Source organism: Procambarus clarkii, chromosome 26 (genome assembly GCF_040958095.1).
Source record: "Procambarus clarkii isolate CNS0578487 chromosome 26, FALCON_Pclarkii_2.0, whole genome shotgun sequence".
Lineage (NCBI taxonomy): Eukaryota > Metazoa > Arthropoda > Malacostraca > Decapoda > Cambaridae > Procambarus > Procambarus clarkii.
This window is the reverse complement of record NC_091175.1, coordinates 14002594-14026520: the sequence shown is the minus strand read 5'-3', so window position 1 is coordinate 14026520 and position 23927 is coordinate 14002594. Positions and strand designations below refer to the sequence as shown.

Genomic DNA, 23927 nt, shown 5'->3' with positions numbered 1-23927 from the left:
TAGAGAACATGAGAAGAGTGAGATAAAAGGGAGTGAGGTAGGGGGGCGGAGTGAGGAGAGCCGAGGGACTACTGTAGAGGAGGAATTGTGAGAATAGAAGAGAGTAAATAAGATAGAGAGGCACAATAGAAGAGAGTAAATAAGATAGAGAGGCACAAGTGAAGGGAAAAGTTCAGATGAGGCCGGCCCCCCCCCCCTCATCCTACCCGTCTTATCCGGACGCCATTATCATGAGGCCGGCCCCCCCTCATCCTACCCGTCTTATCCGGACGCCATTATCATGAGGCCGGCCCCCCCTCATCCTACCCGTCTTATCCGGACGCCATTATCATGAGGCCGGCCCCCCCTCATCCTACCCGTCTTATCCGGACGCCATTATCATGAGGCCGGCCACCTCATCATGGCCACCACCACAGCCTACACCCAGCAGGCTGTGAGCCACACGCCGCCCGCATAGTTTGTGACGGGATATGAGTGACGGCCTTGACGGCTCTTATGAGAACTGTGACGGCTCTTATGAGGACTGTGATGGCTCTTGCGAGAACTGTGACGGTTCTTGCGAGAACTGTGACGGCTCTTTGAGAACTGTGACGGCTCTTATGAGAACTATGACGGCTCTTATGAGAACTGTGACGTCTCTTATGTGAACTGTGACGGCTCTTATGAGAACTGTGACGGCTCTTATGAGAACTGTGACGGCTCTTATGAGGACTGTGATGGCTCTTAGTGAGGAACTGTGACTGCTCTTATGAGAACTGTGACGGCTCTTATGAGGAACTGTGACTGGCTCTTATGAGAACTGTGACGGCTCTTATGAGGAACTGTGACTGGCTCTTAGCGAGAACTGCTGACGGCTTCTTAGCGAGAACTGTGACGGCTCTTATGAGGACTGTGATGGCTCTTGTGAGAACTGTGACTGCTCTTATGAGAACTGTGACGGCTCTTGCGAGAACTGTGACGGCTCTTATGAGAACTGTGACGGCTCTTATGAGGACTGTGATGGCTCTTATGAGAACTGTGACGGCTCTTATGAGGACTGTGATGGCTCTTGCGAGAACTGTGACGGTTCTTGCGAGAACTGTGACGGCTCTTGTGAGAACTGTGACGGCTCTTGCGAGAACTGTGACGGCTCTTATGAGAACTGTGACGGCTCTTTGAGAACTGTGACGGCTCTTATGAGAACTGTGACGGCTCTTGCGAGAACTGTGACGGCTCTTGTGAGAACTGTGACGGCTCTTGCGAGAACTGTGAAAGCTCTTATGAGAACTGTGACGGCTATTATAACGAATGTGACGGCTCTCATAACTGTGACGGCTCTTATGACGACTGTGATGGCCCTTATAACTGTAACGGCTCTCATAACTGTGACGGCTCTTATAATGACTGTGCAGTCTCTCATAACTGTGAAGTCTCTCATAACTGTGACGGCTCTCATAACTGTGACGGCTCTCAGTTGACGGGCGGGGAAGAGATTGCTGCAGGAAAGGACAAATTTGGGTAATTTTGAGACGTGAGTTACCTCCCGCGGGGGCCCGAGACAGACCACCTCTGTCTCCCCAGACACTAACATCAGCACCCTGGCTGCCTAAACACGGGGGGGGGGGGATAAACAAAGATAATCAACCTTACAGCCAGGCAGCGTAGGAGTCAAAATGCGCAGCGTTTACAGTGTACACCGCTGGTGCCGTACTTAATTTGGGTGTAGGCTCAAGACTGGTTGACCGAGATGGTCAGTAGGTTCTACCTTCTTTAGGAAGATCATAGGAAAGCGGCCCTTGTAACCCTTGCCGCAGGCGTCCTCCTGGTTGGCTTTGCCTACAGATTTAGGCACGTGTTTGAGACGAGGGAAATTTTCTTGTCAAAATTAGCGGCACAGACGGTGGAGTGACGATTACAGTGTTGTGGAGACGAACAGGGGTGAGACGGGCGGGGCCTTTTCAAACAGACAGGAGGAGCAAGTGGACAGGAGCGAGATGGACTGCGTTAGACAGGTTCACACGGGTTTATATTTTGAGCGAGGTTTGTATTTTGTTTGAATTTTTTTAATAACATTCGAATTTAAGTTGTACTAAAAATCTCCATCTCGGAGTTTGATTATGTTGATATTCTCAAGAACACCGTAGTGCAAACAGTAACTGTGAAGCACCTGGCACGTCATGTCTACTGGTCTGAGAGGTATAATAACTGGATATTCAGTTTTCCTAAAAAAAAGTTTCAAGCTGGTAACCCGGTTATTTTTCCTTGAAATGCAGTGAGCAACATTTCTTATCCCATTTCCCTATATATGTGTTTATTTTCCAATGTATAGTATTATTTATTTTGTGGAAATTAATGGCAGTGGAACTAGACGATCACTAAGAAAACAAAGCTCTGACTGTATTATTTTGCAGTTGGTTCCTTAACTTCTGATACTTTCCGCAGTCTTACTAAACTATTGGAACTTTGCACAGTTGAGTAAACAGTGTTTGAGTGGTTTCATTTGGTCATCTTCAATATTTTAATTTAGTTTCCTTCTTTTCACTTGTTGATCCCACTCACCAAAACATTTGGAGAGCTTAGTGTCATAGTGTGTGTGTGTTACTCGTTCTTCAACCCATGTGGTGTCTGCTGAGAATGGGTGACCTTTAAGCAGCTGCTGGCAATGTTCTAGATAAGATTGTGTTCCCAAAGAAATCTACGTTTCCAACTACTTTTAACTTCTAGCACCTAGCTTGTGTCATGCTTGTTCTATACTGGTGATAGTTAGAATGTTGTCGTCTACAGTCTCTTGAACGTGTTCCCTCTCTGGCTTGTCTACAATTTCATTTATACAAAACTTCACATCCCTTTGGACCAGTTTATTGCAACTTTTTTTTTTCTCTGAAGACTCCGGAGAAGCAGGAGGTAACCACAAACTGGTTAACCACTCCCCTTCATCTCCAAAGATTGGTTCAAACGTAGGTGAAATGTCAAGTTTATCTCTATTCAGTACCCTTCAGTTGTCCTTACTAGTTATTTGACGTGTCTAGGTTTTGAAGGGCATAGCTTGCTTCCTAATCATTATTTGAAATATCTATTATAATAGTAGTGATGAATCTATAATTAATTGTAATGATGAAGATTGTATGATTTGCATATGGATTGAATGATGATATTCGTGGTGTAGTGATGAATCTTGTGTGCTGAATGTGTTGATGTGTAGAGGAAAAGATGATTGACCATGAGGTGAAGATATGTGTTTGAAGAATCAGTAATCGTAGATGCCCACAATATGCAACTAAAAGGCACTACGACAAATCAAAGGTGGCCAAATTAAAACAAATCATAGCAATGAAATCAGATCATGAAACTTGTCTTCGCGGGTTTCACGCGCCAGAATTATATATACCAATGAACCACTTGGATAAAACAATCACAGGAATTCAGTAAATTATGAAAAAATGAATTCAAAAAGTAATTATAAGCATTGAAAAGTTAATCACAAGTTAAGGTGCAAAACATATAAATTCATCAAGAATACAAAATACTAGAGTCGGTAATCGACCCCGATGGAGTGAAAAATCAAAGGTACAAGTATTAGCCAATCACAGGAACCTAGAATCTAATCACAAAAGCAAACCAGTGATATAAGATTGGAAGCCAGCCACAATAGATAAGAGTCACATAAACTAGGAACTTAGCCACAGGAGCCAACCAATCACAGTAGCCTACAACTCTGCCACAAGAGCCAACCAATCACAGAAACATAGAACCCAGCAACAAGATGCCACAGACGTCTCCTCTCCCAAGACTTCACCAACATAAGTCACAACATTTTCCTCGGCAAGTTCGTCACAAAATTTCAGATCTCGGCTGAGAACTTCCGTAGCACTGACCTTTTTACTCGTAAGGCCACATAATTATGCTTTAACTTCCCATCTAAAAGTCCGTTCCACCCCCTTCTCCCAACTCGATCCACTCTGGACTTGTTATCTGGCAGCCAAAAATGGTTATCCAGTAAATAGCTGTAATAAAGTTCCATGTCTGACGTCCCACGGCGTCCACATGGGGACAGACAAAATATTTGTGAAGACTTCGTGAACATGAGAAGTCCGGCTGGAGGCGTGATCTTCTGCGATAGTGATAACAGTAACTATCGTAATAATCAGGGTTCGGTCCCCGCCAAGATAATGTGTTATTGCTGGGTTTAAATGGCAGTAAACCTAGTCTAAGCATTGCCTACCCTATGTTGTGAAAACAACAACTTGCTCACAAATGTGTTCCACGAGAGAGAGGAATGTATGTGTTGTGGTCTCGCTGGTTCTGTAGTGACTGCAGACCCCTTGATCAGTCTCACACAAAAATACAGTTTATGTCCCACTAGATGCAAAGTGGTTCTAATCTACATATATCCCAAGGTGGCTATAGGGTATATATGTTTTTAGGTGACGTTAATGTGTTTATTTTCCAAGGCGGCTCTAGTAACTAGAGGAATCCTTGAAAATATGCGGCCAGCAGCCACCATGACATTACCATATGCCGGGTACTAACAAAAAAAAAATGTGGATTGCATAAAAAAAAAAGTTACGGAACTCGAAACGAACTAGATACATAAGGCCCAACTAGCTAGCTAGGAAGAGCAACACCTCTCACTCTCCCACAGTCACTGTTACATAATCACCATCAGGTAAACCCTCACTCACCCCCATCATAATAATACCATCACTCCAGTGTAGAAGTACCACACTGTACCTCCATCCTCTGAACAACAACATCCGCTGCAACAAGCACCATCATCGTCATTACCGCCGCTACCATCATAAACACAGCCATCACCAACACAGCCATCACCAACACAGCCATCACCAACACAGCCATCATCAATACAGCCATCACCAACACAGCCATCATCAACACAGCCATCATCAACACAGCCATCACCAACACAGCCATCACCAACACAGCCATCACCAACACAGCCATCACCAACACAGCCATCACCAACACAGCCATCATCAACACAGCCATCACCAACACAGCCATCACCAACACAGCCATCATCAACACCAACGTTATCCACCCCTGCTATTCATCACACGCCCCCACATCAATTCCTTACCAACTAACGGGGCAGTCTGGTGAGCTCAAGCGGTGCGCCAATCGCCGAAAATCAATCATTTAATCAATTCTCCACCGGCTGTGACAGCTCGTTCAGTGACCTCAGTGGATCGTCAGGCAACTGATTTTTTCGTCCTGTGTTCCATCAGGCGCTGAAGATTTCTTGACGATCTTCCCGCAAGGTTGTGTCACTTCTTGAAAGGAACTACATATCACCGGACTATCCTCCGCCAGGCAGCGAGCGACACTTCGTGAAGGGATCCCTCTGTGGACCACCAGACGCCTTACACGTTTTTAATGCCCCTCGGTCCATTGACGGAGGTGTTAGGGGGAGGGCAGAGGGTGATAGGGAAAGGAACGGGGTGGTGGGGGAGGGTAGGGGGTGAAGGGGGAGAGCATGGGATAAAGAAAGTGGGCAGTCCGAAGGGTGGAGAAATACTAGAAAAGGGGGAGAAAAGGCAGAGAAACGAGTGTTGATGGGAAATGCGTGTAACAAGGGAAGGAAGGATGAGGGATATGTTGGTCGGGATGCTTGAGAAATGAGCGGGTAAGGGGAAATGCTGGTGGTAATGTGTGTTAGAGGAGAGGACGAGGAGAATGGTGAGTGTGAAACTGGGGATATAAGATAGCGAGGGGGGGAAAAAGGCGTACATGAAAGATGATGGAGGTGTAGCGTGAGTGAATTAATTGTTAGGAAAAATTACTGTAGTAAGGATTACACTTAATAAGGAGAACTGGGAGGTCAAAAAGGGTAGCATATTTTTCGGAGGGGATGCGGACATTAATGAGCCACTACAACCTCTCAAAAGCGCATCAAATTCTCCCCCTCCCACCTAAAGCATTTCTACAGTTCTTCACTAAAGACTGGTATGCAAGATGGAAAATACCCAGCATGCAGAGAAGACACTGAACTGGGTAAGGGCTGAAGAACTGGGTAAGGGCTGAAGAACTGGAGGGCTGAAGAACTGGAGGGCTGAAGAACTGGGTAAGGGCTGAAGAACTGGAGGGCTGAAGAACTGGAGGGCTGAAGAACTGGAGGGCTGAAGAACTGGAGGGCTGAAGAACTGGGTAAGGGCTGAAGAACTGGAGGGCTGAAGACAAACAGCCACACTCAGATACGAGGTCTTGAGCTGGAGAAATGTGTCAAGTGGAGTCTCCCATGACTCATCCTGGGACCACTACTGTTCCTAATTTATGTGAATGGTCTACCCGAGGGAGTGAAATCGTACATGTCCATGTTTGCAACGATGCAAAGCCGACGAGTAATGTAAAAACAGAGGACTAAAAAAGTTACAGGAAGACCTTGACACACTCAAGGAGTGGGCAAACAAATGGCTGCTGGAGTTCAAACCTAATTGGTTCACTGTAATAAAGATGGGGAAGGGAAAAAAAAACAGAAAGGGTCTACACCATCAATGGAAAACAACTACAGGAATCAGAGAGATTTGGGAGTGGATATAATTACATCACTAACACCAGAGGCACATATAGGAAGAGTGAAAATGGCGGCATATGGGACGCTGTCAAACATTATAACGTCGATTAGGGACCAAGTTCAAGACACTATCAAAGCAATCTACTCAGATGTTGTTGGATCAATATTGGAATATGCAACAACGGCCTGAAATTAATACTTTGCAAAGCAAAATATAAAGTAAAAAATGGCAGAGGTCTGCAGAACGATTAGTACCAGAGCAACGAGAATAGAATCAGGGAACTGACCCCACAAACCTGGAGGACAGATATGCATATAACCACATATGAGATATAACCATATGAGATATAACATATGAGATATAACCACAACATATAAAATACTGAGAAGAATAGACAAGATGGACAAGGATAGTCTCTTTAAAATGAAAGTTGGACAAGAGGATACAAGTGGAAGCAAGAAATACAATGAGTCATAGAAATGTAAGGAAATACTCACGTTTGAATAGAGGTAGAAAAAGAGACTGAGAGAGACAGAGAGAGCCAGAAAGTGAGATAGAGAGTGAGAGAGACAGTGAGATAGAGAGTGAGAGAGACAGTGAGATAGAGAGTGAGAGAGACAGTAAGATAGAGAGTGCGACAAAGAGTGTGTGTGTGTGAGACAGAGAGAGAGAGAGAGAGAGAGAGAGAGAGAGAGAGAGAGAGAGAGAGAGAGAGAGAGAGAGAGAGAGAGAGAGAGAGAGAGAGAGAGAAGGGGGCCCTACCGAGCGTCCGTCTCTGGCAAATCTCCGTCACACGACAGTCAACTCACCACGACACAAACTGGGTGTTGTGTCGCCTAGTCTGGGTCCGGATCACGTTCTGGAGGTTTCTTATCCACTCCTAATGTGACCTACGTCGCCGGCGCTCATTCCTTGCATGAATTCTTCCAAATTTGTACCATGTGTGTATTCCTCGTTCTTGCTCCTCTCTCTCTCTCTCTCTCTCTCTCTCTCTCTCTCTCTCTCTCTCTCTCTCTCTCTCTCTCTCTCTCTCTCTCTCTCTCTCTCTCTCTATATATATATATATATATATATATATATATATATATATATATGTATATATATATATATATATATATATATATATATATATATATATATATATATATATATATATATAAGTTAATAATACCATGTTTATTCAATGAATATAGGTTAATGAGCTCAGCTTTACATAAATATTTTGCTATAACATACATCTAATTTTGAGTTATGGAAGACCGAACACAAAAAGCTCCTTTATTAACAATGAGCGTTTTGTGTTTGTTAAGCCTTATCTCTACTTCAGAGCACCTTCTTGTCTTATCTGTGAACATCTGTCCAGACTCCAGGAGGTGTGTTCCGGACAAGAGCAAGGCTCCAGGAGGAGCTGTGTTCCCACGCATGGACCAAGCTCCATGAAGAAGTATGAATTAATTTCTGTATACACTGAATTGCGAAAATTCCAGAACAAAATCTCAGATCATTCCACATGTTCCTGTTCTGAATCGTGATTTTTACTCTATGCTAACTGGCTTCTACCTATCAAACACACCGAAATCCAATTACGCATATCTATTCACCGTGTCACTCAAACGCTTCCTTCATCAGTCCAGCCATCAATCTCCCCAATTGTGAGAATGCTTTGACACAAGGCCAACATAAGGCTAGCTCTCAAGTTGGAGAAGCAGACAGTAGTGACACGGAAGGTGCCCAGACGCACACATGGTGTACCTAACTAACTGAAGACAGAGTCTCGATGAAATGACGGGAGGGGTTTAGAATGACAAGATGTCATTACCAGTCCCACTAGGCTCAGTACTAGGGTTGACCTGCCTTCCTTCATCTCAGTGTTAGCTGATGATGCACACAATTCTCGAGGAGCATTATTGACGTTGCAGTCTGCATGAATCTGCAAGATTATTTAGAAAAACGAACTAAAGGTCGAATTAGTGGTTTATAAAGCCTCCCGTTCTCTCGAGTTGTCACGACGTCACTAAAAAGATGTACTAAATTGCCTGAACCTAACCTAACCTAACCTAACCTACTAACCTAACCTAACCTAACTGAGGACACACGAAATAAATAATGGAACAGCTCATCAATTTTTCGTGCCGCTGTGTTTTATAGTACATCATATTTTGGCCGATGGCGCTTTCTACGTCAAAATACGATGCAATATTTGAGATGACAGGTTGTATAACGATAAACTCAGACAAGTGTAAAGTAATAACGCTTTTCTTATGGAACCTGAGGTAGCCCTACAATGTACCTCTAAATAAGAGCGGAAATCCTGCTTGAGTCAAGTAGAGAGAACGACCAGGCAATGGTCATCGCACCGAACCTGTTTCCCGTAGCCTGAATCAAACAGGTATCATCAGCAGTGTATCCTAGGGTGACCAACCTTAGAACTGCATTTAAAAATATAAATAATGTATCAATCAGATTGTACGTTACAAATATCAGAAGAATAAACATTTATGCGGCGCCAGGGTGAATTAAATATTTGGTTAAACACAAAAGAATCTTGAGAGAACTTACAGAGCCGTGTTTCCAAATTAGTCCAAGACAGGAATAAAATTTTCCGTCACTAGAAGATGAAAGAGTCAGCAGTAAACATGATTACTACATACAAAATTCTCAGGCAATAAAGTTGGCAGCAAGGGTTGACCATATGGAATAGAAGGTTCAGGAATAATAATGGACAGATAGAAATTAAAACCAATCAGCCACAAAGATATAAATAATAATTATAATATAGTGTTAAAATAGCGAACAAATGGTCTGCACTAAGATAGTTAGTGGTGGACGAATGCTCCAAACTCAGCTGAAAATGTAAATATGACGGAGCCCTGTAGGCTCTGGAACCTTTACCACAAGTTGACTGAAGGTTAAGGACGGGACAAGATAGCTCAAGCAAAGACAAGAAAATATCCACAAGCCCAATTAGGTGAGTAATCAAATAACCAATTACACCATTCAAATACTCCCTTCTCAGTTCAAACATCCACAAATACCAAACATCCTACAAAGTAGATCATCATCCTACTGAGAACACTACACTACGGGACAAAAAATAAAAAAATAAACTCCGTTTCTCCACTGTCCCCTCAGCCCTGATCACCCACAAACAAACACAGAAAAAGCACCACCACCACCACAGAACCTAAACGAGACGGAGAGAGGGTGTGTAGGAGTGACCGTCTGAGCACAGGACATATGACGCTGTCTGCATTATTTCATATTTCCCTCCACAGACCCTCCCTTGTGTCACTCAGGTCCCAGAGGGGGTCAGCAGGCAGTCAGGGCTCGACCGGCCCATAGGGTTACTAGGGAGGAGGATAAGAGGGACAGAGGGAATGGGGGATGATGGGTGATCGAAGGAAAGGGATTAGATGCACAGGGAGAGAGAGAGAGAGAGAGAGAGAGAGAGAGAGAGAGAGAGAGAGAGAGAGAGAGAGAGAGAGAGAGAGAGAGAGAGAGAGAGAGAGAGAGAGAGAGAGAGAGAGAGAGAGAGAGAGAGAGAGAGAGAGAGAGAGAGAGAGAGAGAGAGAGAGGAGAGAGCGAGAAGAGAGAGAGAGGAGAGAGAGAGAGGAGAGAGCGCGAGAGAGAGAGAGAGAGAGAGAGAGAGAGAGAGAGAGAGAGAGAGAGAGAGAGAGAGAGAGAGAGAGAGAGAGAGAGAGAGAGAGAGAGAGAGAGAGAGAGAGAGAGAGAGAGAGAGAGAGAGAGAGAGAGAGAGAGAGAGAGAGAGAGAGAGAGAGAGAGAGAGAGAGAGAGAGAGAGAGAGAGAGAGAGAGAGAGAGAGAGAGAGAGAGAGAGAGATGAGAGAGAGAGAGAGAGAGAGAGAGAGAGAGAGAGAGAGAGAGAGAGAGAGAGAAGAGAGAGAGCGAGAGAGAGAGAAAGAGGAGAGAGCGAGAGAGAGAGAGAGAGAGAGAGAGAGAGAGAGAGAGAGAGAGAGAGAGAGAGAGAGAGAGAGAGAGAGAGAGAGAGAGAAAGAGGAGAGAGCGAGAGAGAGAGAGAGAGAGAGAGAGAGAGAGAGAGAGAGAGGGGGGGGAAGGGGAGGATTGCGACACAGCCCAGTCTTGTCACGTCACATCTCGGGTTGCACTTTTTCCCTTCATAAGGTGACGCCTAGCACTGATTGGTCTGGTATGTCCACGACCGGCAGGCTCTCTCTCTCTCTCTCTCTCTCCCTTCCCTTCTCCCTCAATTCCTTTTTCTTTCTTTTCCTCTCTCCATTCTGTTTTCTCTCATTCGTGTTGTCTCTCCCTCCCTCCATCCGTTCATACCATTCTATTTTCAACCCGTTCAGTCTCCATTCCTCCTTCCAGTTCTCTGTACCTCTCTCCCTTGTGTTCTTTCTGTTCCTTATTTTATTAACACATTTAGGTACATCTGCATTTGTGCAGGTACCCTAGACTATATGATGGGGAGTACAGTGTGTCAAAAAGCTAGCTACGTGATGCTAAAAAATCCCCATCACACAGGATGGTTAGTCATATAGAGGCATGTGATAAGTAGTATGTCAGATAAGCACCGACAGACACTGGGTTCGTAATGAGGAAATCATGAAAACGAGAGTGAATAAGGTAGCAGTGATACTAAATGTCCCCATCTCGCAGGATGGTTAGTCATACAGGGCCATAAGTTCAGTATCCTGCACTGACAAATTTTGGGTGCACTATGAAGATATCTTCATGAACACGAAAGTGAATAAAGTAATTGCTAACTTTTTTTTTTTTTTTTTTAACACATTAGGTACATCTGCATTAGTGCAGCTACCCTAGACTATATGAAGTGGAGTACAGTGTGTCAAAAAAAAAAAAGTAACTAGGTGATGCTAAAATTCCCCATCACACAGGATGGTTAGTCATACAGAGGCATGTGATAAGTGGTCTGCACTGGCAGACTCTGGATGCATTTTGAGGATATCAACAACACAAGAGTGAATAAGGTAGCAGTGGTAATACAAGTCCCCATCTCGCAGGATGGTTAGTCATACAGAGCCATGTGTTTAATAGCCTGCACTGGCAAATTTTGGGTATACTGTGAGGATATGTTCAAGAATACGAGAGTGAATAAAGTAATTGCAAAGCTCCAGGTACCTCATGCCAACTAGTCTGAAAGGTCTAATAACTGGGCATTCAGTGATGTAGTGCGGGAGATCATGCCGTAGTTCCTGCTCACAGAGTTTGCAACTGGAGTGCTCAGGATTGGGAGACCCGTCACCTGCAGCCACCTGCCACAGGTAACGGTAACCCAACCTGATCCTTGCAACCACTGTGTCGCGAACAAATCATAGCTTTTTATACTAGTACTTTCAGGTCGCTGGGAGTCAGTAAGTTCTTTCCTATCAGATTTGAATGTTTGGACCAATGCAGTTTTGACAGCAGAGATGGGGATACCTAGATCTAATTCAACTTCAGACTTGTTACACGCTAATTTGGCTGCAATGTCTGTCTTATTATGATGGGTTATATTTATGTGTGAAGGTAGCTGTTCCCAGTTCGTTTCAAGTGAAAAACTCTTGGGAGACGGCCAGCCAACTTTCACTGATTATGAGGGGAAGGAGTCTATAGAGCCCAATACATCCCTCTTAATAGGAAGGATTGGGCTCTATAGCTTCCGGCCCGACGCTAGGACCGACCCCGAACCAAGTGGGGTGCCCCCTGCCCTCGCAAGTTCGAAACTTGGTGAGAACATAGGGTTTATAATGATTTACAGCTTGGGGGACATTCAAGCCTTGTTTCATATGCAGGCGATGAGTCACAATAACGTGGCTGAAGTATGTTGACGAGACCACACACTAGAACGTGAAGGGACGACGACGTTTCGGTCCTTCCTGGACCATTCTCAAGTCGATTGCCTCAAGTCACAATCGACTTGAGAATGGTCCAGGACGGACCGAAACGTCGTCGTCCCTTCATCTACTAGTGTGTGGTCTGGTCAACCTTGTTTCATACTTGTAGGCTCAGCACAGTCTCTACATGTACTGGGATGTGATGAAAAATTGTGTCCAGATGCCTCAGGATCGCTGCCGGATGCTGGTTGGTCGTGGAACTCGTGTGGCAACATAGGATTCCCAGGACCAACCATACATATTTCGCCCTAGTTGGTAGAGAAGGAGGCGAACTTCTGACACCTGTTAGCAGGATTAGGGCCTTCCCCTCCCACAGTTCATGTTAAGCTTTACCCGGATAGTTTCCGTGGAACACGACCCGCTAATTGGTTAACAAACAGGTACGCAATTTCTGCTGGGTGAATAGAAGCGAAAAGGTAGGTATTCTGGCTCAGTCAGTCCTCCCTGGCCATAGCTCGAATCCAGATGAAATTGTTAGTGATTATCGCGGAAATGTAGGGAAATATTCGTACCTTGCAAGGGTGATCAAAAAGATAAATGTACTGAAAGAAGTAGTTGTGGAAGCCACCTCCGTCCTTAACTTTACGGCAAGATTCGAAAAAGAATGCGAATATTAAGGTTGCTAAATATAACGCAAATGGTAAAACAAGGCTAGTAGGAGAGGCAAAAGGAGCTAGTCCTCACTCCTCCTTTAGAAACTGATAAAGAATTATTGATATAAGTACTTTGCCACCAGAGACTGTTTGGGCAGGAGGTGGTGTAATGTTCAGGTAGGACATCCTTTCAGACGACCACCTAAGCAAGGACTGTTTATTTCCTCAATCTAACCCGTAGAGCTCTTGTGCATTGCTCATCTCATAAAAGCAAATTGGCACCTATTTAAACAGACAAGCAGACACCTCGTTGGAAGATAAAGCATGCGACTCGTTAAGCAGACAAGCAGGCACGTTGTTAGGTAGACATGCAAGCGCCATGTTAGGCAGACAAGGAGATCTCATGATGCAGACAGGCAGGCACCTAGTTAGGCAGAGAGGGGTACCTAGTTCAGTAAAGATATGTAGCTAGGCAAACATGCAGATAAATAGTCATCTAGCAACAGGTAGCTAACTACAAAGAGATACACCCAATTCTCTAGGTAGGAAGATATACATTTCTAGATTGGCAAGGCGGCATAGGACATCACTACCCCGCAAACAATCCTCCACTACGCTTCCCACAATCACGACCATCACGTCTCCCACACAACACCACGACTACCACGACTACCACACAACGCCACGACAACCACATCTACCCCAATAATCCACCGCCACGTCTCCCTCAACCCCCCACCACCACCATGCCTTCCCCAACCCACAGCCCGCCTCTCCCCCTCCTCCCCTCCCATCCCGCACCAAGCCTCCTCAACAATCCCCCGACCACGGAGACGTGACAGAGGAAGAGATCGCCAGGGGGCTGACACAGTCCCTCCTTGTGGCAAGATCCTGGCCGAGACAGGAGCTGTTGTGTCCTTTCCTCGGACCTCTGTTGTCTTTGTGGTGGGAGGATGGCACGTACGCCTTCTCACACTCCTTCTTCACTCTCTAGACTTTCCTCTCCCTTCCTGTCTCTCTCTATCTTTCCCTGTCTCCGGCTCTCGCTCCTTTTCCCAATTCTGCTTCTCTTCTGTGTCATTATTTGTAAGTAATCATCTTGTTCGTCGCTATTTGCACGCTTCTGTCTGTTCCTATATGATCAGTGATGTCTACTCTCAACGTCTGTAACTGTCTATCACTGCTTCTCATTGTCTGTCTCTCTAGTTGTCTAGATACTTCGCATTAAATTCTTGTTAATGTTTACAAGCTGAGATTCCTTGTACGGTCCCGTAGAAACACGAGCCGATGCATGTTCTGTCGTCGACTCCCGGCTTCAAGTGTCAGCAGTGACTCTAGCACTATCATTAATAAGGGTGAATCGTTATTCATATATTTAAAAAAATTGTCAATGTCGTTTATCGGATCCTCCAGATACCACGTCCTCCAAATACAGGGTCCCTCAGATACCGGGTCCCCCAGATACGGGGTCCCCCAAATACCGGGTCCCCCAGATGCTGGGCTCCCCAGACACCGGGTCCCCCAGATACCGGGTTCCCCAGATGCCTGGTCCAATAGATATCGGATCCCCCAGATACCCCGTTATCCGGGTACCCCAAGATGCCGGGTTCATCAGATATCGATTCCCCAGATACCACGTCCTCCAGATACCGGGTTCACCAGAGGCCGGGTCCCCCTGATACCTTGTCCCCCAGAGGCCGGGTCCCTCTGATACCTTGTCCCCCAGAGGCCGGGTCTCCCAGATACAAGGTCCCACAGATGCCAGGTCCACCAAATTTCGTATCCTCCAGATACCACGTCCTCCAAATACAGGGTCCCCCAGATACCGGGTCCCCCAGATAACGAGTCCCCCAGATACCGGGTCCCCCAGATACCGGGTCCCCCAGATAACGAGTCCCCCCAGATGCCGGGTCCACCAGATACTACATCCTCCAGATACCGGGTCTCCCCCAGGTGCTAGATCCCCAGGGACATGAGTCCCTAGGGTACTAACACGGTTGTGGGACTGCTTTCCTTCCCTTTGTCAGAGCGTGAATGGGACCTTGACTGCTGTATTACCTCCTCTCCTGGCGAGATGTGTTATGTGGCGCGACCTCTGTTGGCGTTCTGTGATACGTGCCCCTTCTGTTGTTCTGTGTGCTTAGTTGCCTTCTCTGGTAACCTGTTTTGCTGCCGTTATTGCCTCTTATGTTGGTTTGTTTTGTTGTGCTTCTGTTGACTAGGGACATCTGAATTGGTTTTACTTTAACATAATGGCTGTTCTGTACTATGTTCTCTTCCTTTCTCTGGCTAACTTTTTCTCTATCCATCTTGCTATCTCACTAGCCATCTTCCTAGTTAATTATCTAGAAATATATCTACGAATCTAGCTATATATTAGTAATTAATATAGCCATCTGTTCTACTTTTCTCTTTAGCACTATCTAGCTAATAATCAAGCTGTCTGCTTAACTGCTAATCTAGAACTCTGTCTATCCACTAATCAAACACTCTGCGTAGCTTTACCTCTAGCACTCTATCTCTCTAGCTACCTTTCTAGTCTTAGTACCTGTTGTCCGTAGCACCATTCTGCCTTTTATGTCATACTCGTCTTTAGCCAGCATGTAAATGACACAGAGAACTGTGACGATGATTTTATCTGCCACATGCATCTCTAGTTGAGTTCTTCACACCTTGTCCTTGTACCTTGTCACTCTCTTTTAACCTCTCTGCTCCTATCTTTAGGTTCACTTCCTTTCTCTTCTCTGATGTTTTCCTCCTGAAGTGGCAGTGAAGCAGTTTGGTATTGGTCTTTGCTTTATTTGCTATGTCATATTCAAACTATCTCTCTGCTTCTCTTGTCTCACTTTGATTGTTGCCGCCGGAGGCGGCTAGTTTGTTGTGCACCCCATACTCATCTTGTGAGTGATAACGCAAAAAAAAAGGATTACAGAGGTGCACAAATGGTCTTTATCAGACTTCAATGGAGATTATTTCATTAACAGTTACATCTATGCTGCACACCTTATATTACATATCAGCTAGTTATAGACGTTGTTCCATTTCAATAGCTTATTTACAGTAAATAATTATACATTAATGGTAGGTCATTTCGCTAATACATAATTGTTACATAATACATAATTACACTGAGGTACTCATTACTGGGTCTCTCGTATTTTCCTCTGCTCTCCGATATTCTGCTATTCCCATAGTTTCTATAGGACCCTTAAATAACTCAAGCTGCCTCCATATATTCCTGATTAAACTATGGCTAACGTTTTCTTTTGCATTTAAGTTTTTTCTTTTGGGTAAAGTTATAAACTTCCTGATACTTCTAGGTGATGCTTCCTTATATTTCTGGGTTATGTAGTCCATCATGTCTGGTTCAACCAAATTCTGTTACCCATGATATTTTTATTACAAATTTTCTCATTTCCTCGTAATTTCGCTTTCGGTATTCCAGCCATTTGTATTCAAGTCTCTTCCTTGAGTAAGTTATCCTTACTTCCACCAAATATTAAAACGTCAGAACGCTTATTTTTTTGCAAAGGGAAGTGCAGGAACAAATAACTGTGATCACTCATTCCCACTCATTTAGGGGGCTTCCATTTGTTTTGTATGTCTGACTCGTTCAGGGTGAATATCAGATCAAGTCTAGGTGGTTCATCATTGCCACTCATTCTTGTGGGTCTCCTGACATATTGGTTTAAAGGTTTCTTATAGCCAAGTCCAATAGTTTTTGGTTTCCATGTTTTTGTGCCCTCGTTTGGTTCCTTGGGGGTCCCAATCTATCTTTCCATAGTTAAAGTCTCCCATGATTAGAGATCGATTTCTACACACAGCATAGCTCCCCGTTGTATTATGCTTTTAAGTGCCATGTTGTTTCTGTCATACTTCTGTCCAGGTTTTCTGTCATATACTGAAGAGCTATATATCATTGCAAATATTGTCTTCGACCCGTCCGTTGTCACGCACCTATAATGATGTCACTGAATCCTTTGCAGGAAGGGATATCAAGCTCAAATCTGAAGGATATAATATGTTGAGGGACCCGATATTATCGTTGACCATATTGATATTCGGCAGTTCGAATTACCTGGGAGTAAAGTTAAGTTAGTGTATCAGTAACAGATCACCTGGTTTATTACATGTTTCCGGCATAGATAATCTCACATAGTACAGGACAAGACCTATTGAGGAAGAAAAACCTCTGACCTCGTAAGCTATAAATTGCATTGTGGATTTTCGAGTTGATAAAGAGGAGATAAACTGAAAAAACTGTTCATGCATAACCAGGAGAAACTTTTTGCAAATTTGACAAAACTGACAACGAGAAGAACCTGTTGTTATATTGTAGGTTATCTTGAGGTTATCTTGAGATGATTTCGGGGCTTAGTGTCTCCGCGGCCCGGTCCTCGACCAGGCCTCCACCCCCAGGAAGCAGCCCGTGACAGCTGACTAACTCTCATGTACCTATTTACTGCTAGGTAACAGGAGCATCAGGGTGAAAGAAACCCTGCCAATTATTTCTCGCCGGCGCCCGGAATCGAACCCGGGACCACAGGATCACGCGTCCACTGTTCTGTCCGCTCAGCCACTGGCTCCCTTAGGTAACCTTATTACATTTATACTTGATGAAGTAACTTGTTGTACCTTATCTGGTGTACCTCCCCTTTCCCACACCCTAGCCCTCCCTTCCTCTCTCTCTCTCTCTCTCTCACTTTCTTCCACCCCATCTCTCTAACTTCTACCCCTTTCTTTCACCTTTCTCCCAAGTCCTACGTACTTATTCTCCTCTCTCTCATTTTCCCGCCTGTTCCTCCCTCTTCTCTCACCTCCCCTCTTTTCCTTCTATTTCTCTTTCTCTCTCAACATCCACCCCTTGTCGCTCCTCTCTTCTTTTTTTTCCAACCTCTTCTCTTTTTCTCTCTCTCTCTCTCCTCTTCTTTTCAATTTTTTCCTCTTCCTCTTCTTCTTTTCTTTCCTCCCCTCTGCTTTTCTTCCTTTTTCCTCTGTATCTACTCCCTTTCTCATCTTCCTTCATTTCTCTGTCTCCCTTTCTCTGTTCCTCTCCTTCTTATTTCTGCTTCTATATCTTAATGTCTGTTTTTCTCCACCGTCTATTTCTCTCTTTCCTTCTCTCCCCTCCGTTCGTTCCCTCTCTCTCCTCCCCTCCCCTCCCCTCTCATCCCTCCCTCCTCCCCTCTCATCCCTCCCACCTCCCCTCCCCTTCCCTCTCACCCCTCCCTCCTCCCCTTCCCTCTCACAGCTGGGCAGGATATCGCAAAAACCGATGTTGCTACACGACTTATCTTTTTTTCCTAGGATTGGCGAACGGAGACGCGCAGGATAAGAGGCGGGTGAGTCAGAGCAACGCCAGACGCTGCTTATCGCTGCATAAACTGTCAGGTCTCTTCGCCCGACTCAACTACTCCAAGTATCGGGCCATTTTATTATCGTTTTTTGCGACAGGAAGTTGTGATACACGGGGGCCCTACGTGACTCAGGAGACAGAGGGAGTCTTGTGTTCCAGTATGTCAGGCAGATGTCGCGTCATACCAGGATGATACGTTGGGGAAGATTTTTTTTAGGGGTGGGGGTGTCAGGGGAAGGGGATGGGACGGGGGGATTAGAGGGGGGGATTGGAAGGGGAGAGGGGGGGGGGTAATGGGGTAATAGGGTATATCTCATCAGCTGTGATTGGTAGAGGAAGGAGTGTCTTCCTGCTTGCTAAGCGGTATGTGCCGGCGATGATTGGCACTTTAGAAGTCTCAAGGAAGTAAGAGTGGGAGAGGGACGGGGAGGGGGATTAAGGGGGGGGGGGGTGGAGGTGCGGAAGGAGGAGGGAAAGAAATGAGTGGGTTTGTTTACACTCGTGACGTCACACAGCGTCGTCTTGGATCCAGGAAGGAAAGAGACGGTATTGAAGGGCGGTGGTCACGTCTCCGGCCGTCGCCACAGTCGGGTGCTCTGAAGGATAGATAGTCCGTGTTGACTAGTGTGTACTTTAACAGTTAACGAGAGGAGAAATTTTGATTATTAACTCAACCAAATCACATCTTCCAAGAAATATCTCATTACCTTTGAAAACCGCTAGACGGGATTAAAAAAAAATTGTGCTCTACATTTTTTTTATCTCTTTCCAACAGGAGATATAAATCATTAACCAATAAAACTGGCACTTGGACCAGGCACCTGAAATACTACTCCCATTCATTATCCCAAATGAATGACTGAGGAGCTTAGGAGTGCCATACTGTCGTCATCACTGCTTCAATGCCAGACAGTGACAACCCCCCCCCCCACGCCAATCATCTAAGGAGAAAATCACGCCAATTTCACACTTGTGAAGAGCGGGACAGAGTTCATTCCCCATCTTCTGCCAGTAATGTAAACAGTGTCTTTGTAATGATGCGCCATTATCCTCTCGGAGTGATTGCTTTCTCTAGGGTATCTCTTCATAGTGGGTGATTGTAGGCGTCAGGGTCAGTGTTTGTGGGCGTGAGGACGGTGTATTTGGATGTGAAGGGTTGTCTGTGGGCGTAAAGGGTGGTGTTTATGGGCGTAAGGGGATGTTTGTGGGCGTGAGAGTGGTGATTATTGGCATCAATAGTGGTGTTTTCGGGCGTGAACAATGAGGCAAGGTGTCTCTGTGGGCTTGAGAAGCGAAGTGTTTTGTGTAGTAAGGATGTAGTGGTTGCGAGTCAAATTTTAATGCGAAAAAAGGTATTGGTTTATAGGCATGAAAGGCAATGTTTCCGCGCGTGCGCCGAGGCATGTAATTGTTGTAGGTGTATGAAACGTTAATGTACTGGAGCTGTTGTATGGCTGAGGGCTGCTGAGGGTTCCTGATAGTGGGGTGTTAGTGCTGACTGATAGTGTGGGGATTAAGACTGTTATTGTGGAGATTGAAATCGACTGTTAGCGGGGTCGGGTGTTGTAGATAACGTTGGTCGGGACGGTCGGGAGGATGTAGCTGACTGGTAGACTGGTAGGGTGAGGGGGGGGGGGTTGTGGGGGGGTTGTGGGGGTTGTGGGGGGTGGGGGGTTGGGGGGGGAAATTGTCTGTTACAGATTAATTTTGTCGTCAGTTTTTGTTAGATCAAAGAAGTGACCATTCATTTGTTCTATGCTAATCAGCACATACATTTTCTAAAATCCTCCAGGTATAGGGTTAGTCCTGTTATACATGTAGAATAGTGGATTATTCAACAATTAATCACAGAAGGTGATTTAATGGCTTTTACGACGCTTTGGGAAGGGGATTTTTTGTGTTATTGCACAAGGCGGGGAATTTTTGGTATTGTGCCGCAGGAGGGGTATTTGTAGGTACTATTGTAGTGGGAAGGGGATTTGTTGATTTCGTGGGAGAGGCATATATATATAGTGGGAGAGGCATGGCATGGTTACCGTGACCAGGGGGTAGGAATTGTTTTTATGGCAGTGTTCCGATTCTCTTTGGTGGTCTGAAGAAGGGCTGGGTGAGAAGGGCTGGGTGAGAAGGGCTGGGAAAGGAGGGGAAGGGAGGGAGAGGGAGGGGAATGAAGAGGGAGGGGAATGAAGAGGGAGGGAAAACAGTGAGGACAGGGGAAAACGGAGAGGGAGGGGAATGAAGAGGGAGGGGAAAATGGAGAGGGAGAGGGGAAAAGGATACAGGGAGGGAGGAAGAGGAGGGAGAGTCGTCTTGCTACCGGAGCAGCTTTAGTTTGTTTTACTTATGAGTAACTTCTGGCAGTGGACCATGGGGGGGGGGGGAGAGTCTCGAGAAGAGGGTGAGGAAGAGGGGAGGGAATAATCAGGGAAAAGCGCCAAGCTATTACGACTATATAGCACTTGGAAGAGGTCAAGATAAGGATTTAGGATAGGACGGGGGGGGGGGGGTTAGTGACTATCCACTTGGACGGTCGGGGATTGAACTCAGACTTATATGAAACGAGACCGTCGTTCTACCGTCCAGCCCAAGAGGAAGAGCGATGAGAGAGAAGGGGGAGAGAGAGAGAGAGAGAGAGAGAGAGAGAGAGAGAGAGAGAGAGAGAGAGAGAGAGAGAGAGAGAGAGAGAGAGAGAGAGAGAGAGAGAGAGAGAGAGAGACAGAGAGAGAGAGATAAAGTAAGACTGAAGAAATCTCTATCCTCGGAAAAGTATACGTCTTGTTTCCTGAAGGAAGACTCATTATTGTCTTACAGAAGTTTACACGTACGCCCCATCCTCCCATTCCTCCTCCTCCTCCTCCATCTCTATCTCCCTCATTCACAAGAAGCACAACACCAGATACTGTTCTCCATTTCTTTGTGAATGGACAATTCCCCCCTCCATTTTTTTCTAAAACCAGCCACTCCTCCTTTTCCTCCTCCCCGTCCTCCTCCTCCTCCACCACTCTTCCTCCTCCCTCTTCCTCCATCCTTCCCCCCTCCTCCTCCCCCCTCCTTCATCCTTCCCCCCTCCTCCCCCCCCTCCTCACCCAGGCACAAGAACTACAGATACAAGGGTCAACAGCTGCTTGCCACATCTCGAGCGATGATGACCATCAAGGGCAAGTCACTAGTATCTTACTAGAAGCAAAGATGCTGCTGCTTCTTGAGATATGAGAAGTAGCAGAGAGTGATAACAGCCCATGTGTACTCACCTAGTTGTGGGGTCGGGAACCTGCTCTTAAGCTCCACCTTTCGACCATAATTAGTGGAATAGTGTGACTTGTTTTCATAGTTATTCTTAACTTATTTTCATTTAAAACTGAGTGTTGAATTGGCTTAGACAATTTCCTCCTCAGGTCATTACCACTTATTTACGACTGTAAAGACTGAAAAGTTCTTTCTGACATCTTATAGTGACTCATCTGTGCTTCCGGTTTCCTAGTACGGCCTCTTGTATTACTGTTCCTTAATTTGAACATTGCTTCTATATCTACTTTTTCAGCTCCGCCTTAGTACCTTGTATGTCGCTAACATATCTGCCCTGCTCCTTCCTTCCTTCAGAGTACTGAGGACAGGTGCCCTCAGGCTTTCTTCATAGCTCAGAATCGAGGGTCAACCATAAGATTGATACGAGTGCCAACCATCTCACCATGAAGAGTGCCAACCATCTCACCATGAAGAGTGCCAACCATCTCACCATGAAGAGTGCCAACCACCTCACCAACAAGAGTGCCAACCACCTCACCAACAAGAGTGCCAACAACCTCACCAACAAGAGTGCCAACACCTCACCAACAAGAGTGCCAACAACCTCACCAACAAGAGTGCCAACCACCTCACTAACAAGAGTGCCAACAACCTCACCAACAAGAGTGCCAACAACCTCACCAACAAGAGTGCCAACAACCTCTCCAACAAGAGTGCCAACCACCTCACTAACAAGAGTGCCAACAACCTCACCAACAAGAGTGCCAACAACCTCACCAACAAGAGTGCCAACAACCTCACCAACAAGAGTGCCAACAACCTCACCAACAAGAGTGCCAACAACCTCACTAACAAGAGTGCCAACAACCTCACCAACAAGAGTGCCAACAACTTCACCAACAAGAGTGCCAACAACTCACCAACAAGAGTGCCAACCACCTCACTAACAAGAGTGCCAACAACCTCACCAACAAGAGTGCCAACACCTCACCAACAAGAGTGCCAACCACCTCACCAACAAGAGTGCCAACAACCTCACCAACAAGAGTGCCAACAACTCACCAACAAGAGTGCCAACAACCTCCCCAACATGAGTGCCAACAACATCACCAACAAGAGTGCCAACAACCTCACTAACAAGAGTGCCAACAACCTCACCAACAAGAGTGCCAACAACTTCACCAACAAGAGTGCCAACAACTCACCAACAAGAGTGCCAACAACCTCCCCAACATGAGTGCCAACAACTTCACCAACAAGAGTGCCAACAACTCACCAACAAGAGTGCCAACAACCTCCCCAACAAGAGTGCCATTGCCGCATCCGCCGCGATAAAGCAAGAGAAGCCGAATGAATGGCGTGATAAGTGCCGTGAGTCACCGTAACTGCTTGTCTGGCTACCCCCCCACCCCCCACCCCTCATAACACGGATCTCACCTACACTCATACTCATTCACATTTACTCAGTCACTCACTCTCCCTCGGTCGCTTACACGTACTTGCTCCCACACACACACACACACACACACACACACACACACACTCCTGATATTTGCTCACATTCACTCACTCGCTCACTGACACTTAGTTGCTTACACTCTCGCTCACAATTACTCAATCGCTCACACACATTTGCTACGGGCTCACCATAGCTTGTGCTACTTGGATCTACAACAGCAACAACGCACTTGCTCACCATCACTCGCTCTAACTTACTTACAGTCATACTCATCTCAGAGCCCGTATGTTTTTTTTATTGTGCACCCCATACTTATCCTGTGAGCGGTAGTTTGATGTGAACCCAACAACACTCTCGTCCCTAGCCTTCCGCTCTCGTCCCTAACCTCTCCCTCCTGTCCCTAACCTCTCCCTCCTGTCCCTAACCTCTCCCTCCTGTCCCTAACCTCTCGCTCTCGTCCCTAACCTCTCCCTCCTGTCCCTAACCTCTCCCTCCTGTCCCTAACCTCTCCCTTCTGTCCCTAACCTCTCCCTCCTGTCCCTAACCTCTCGCTCTCGTCCCTAACCTCCATCGTCTTCTGCAATTATCACTACTGAGATTCTGGCCTCATTTTCCTGCCCTGGACTTCTGACCTTTCTTCCGGCTCTGGGTCCCCTGGTTTCTGTTTCCTGTACTGGGTTCCTGCCCTCATCTTCTTGCCCCGAGTTCCTGCCCCCTACTTCTTGCTCTGGGTTCCTGGCCTCTACTTCCTGCTCTGGGTTCCTAGGCCTCTCTGTCCATCTTGCTTCGTCCCCTCTCCCACCAATCCTTGAGGCTCCTGCTTGATACCTGCTTGATGGGGTTCTGGGAGTTCTTCTACTCCCCCAAGCCCGGTCCGAGGCCA

The 23927-nt window shown here is 45.9% G+C and overlaps 1 protein-coding gene across 1 annotated transcript; it reads left to right on the top strand.

Annotated features, from left to right (window-relative positions):
• Window positions 1-1973: 1973 nt before the first annotated feature.
• On the top strand, window positions 1974-22822 carry LOC138368733 (probable serine/threonine-protein kinase cdc7). The gene is made up of 5 exons (XM_069331455.1): window positions 1974-2019; window positions 2866-2936; window positions 4431-4501; window positions 4747-5096; window positions 22035-22822. Exons 1-5 carry the CDS (start codon window positions 1974-1976, stop codon window positions 22820-22822), a joined length of 1326 nt encoding a protein of 441 aa, XP_069187556.1.
• The last annotated feature ends 1105 nt before the right edge of the window (window positions 22823-23927 follow it).

Bases quoted from the DNA above. Each gene is read 5' to 3' on its own strand.
- LOC138368733 (XM_069331455.1), top strand. From the start codon at position 1,974: ATGGACTGCGTTAGACAGGTTCACACGGGTTTATATTTTGAGCGAG. The intron at 2,937-4,430 runs GTAGGTGAAATG...TTATTTTCCAAG, and splicing joins CTCCAAAGATTGGTTCAAAC to GCGGCTCTAGTAACTAGAGG. The intron at 4,502-4,746 runs GTACTAACAAAA...CGCTGCAACAAG, and splicing joins ATGACATTACCATATGCCGG to CACCATCATCGTCATTACCG.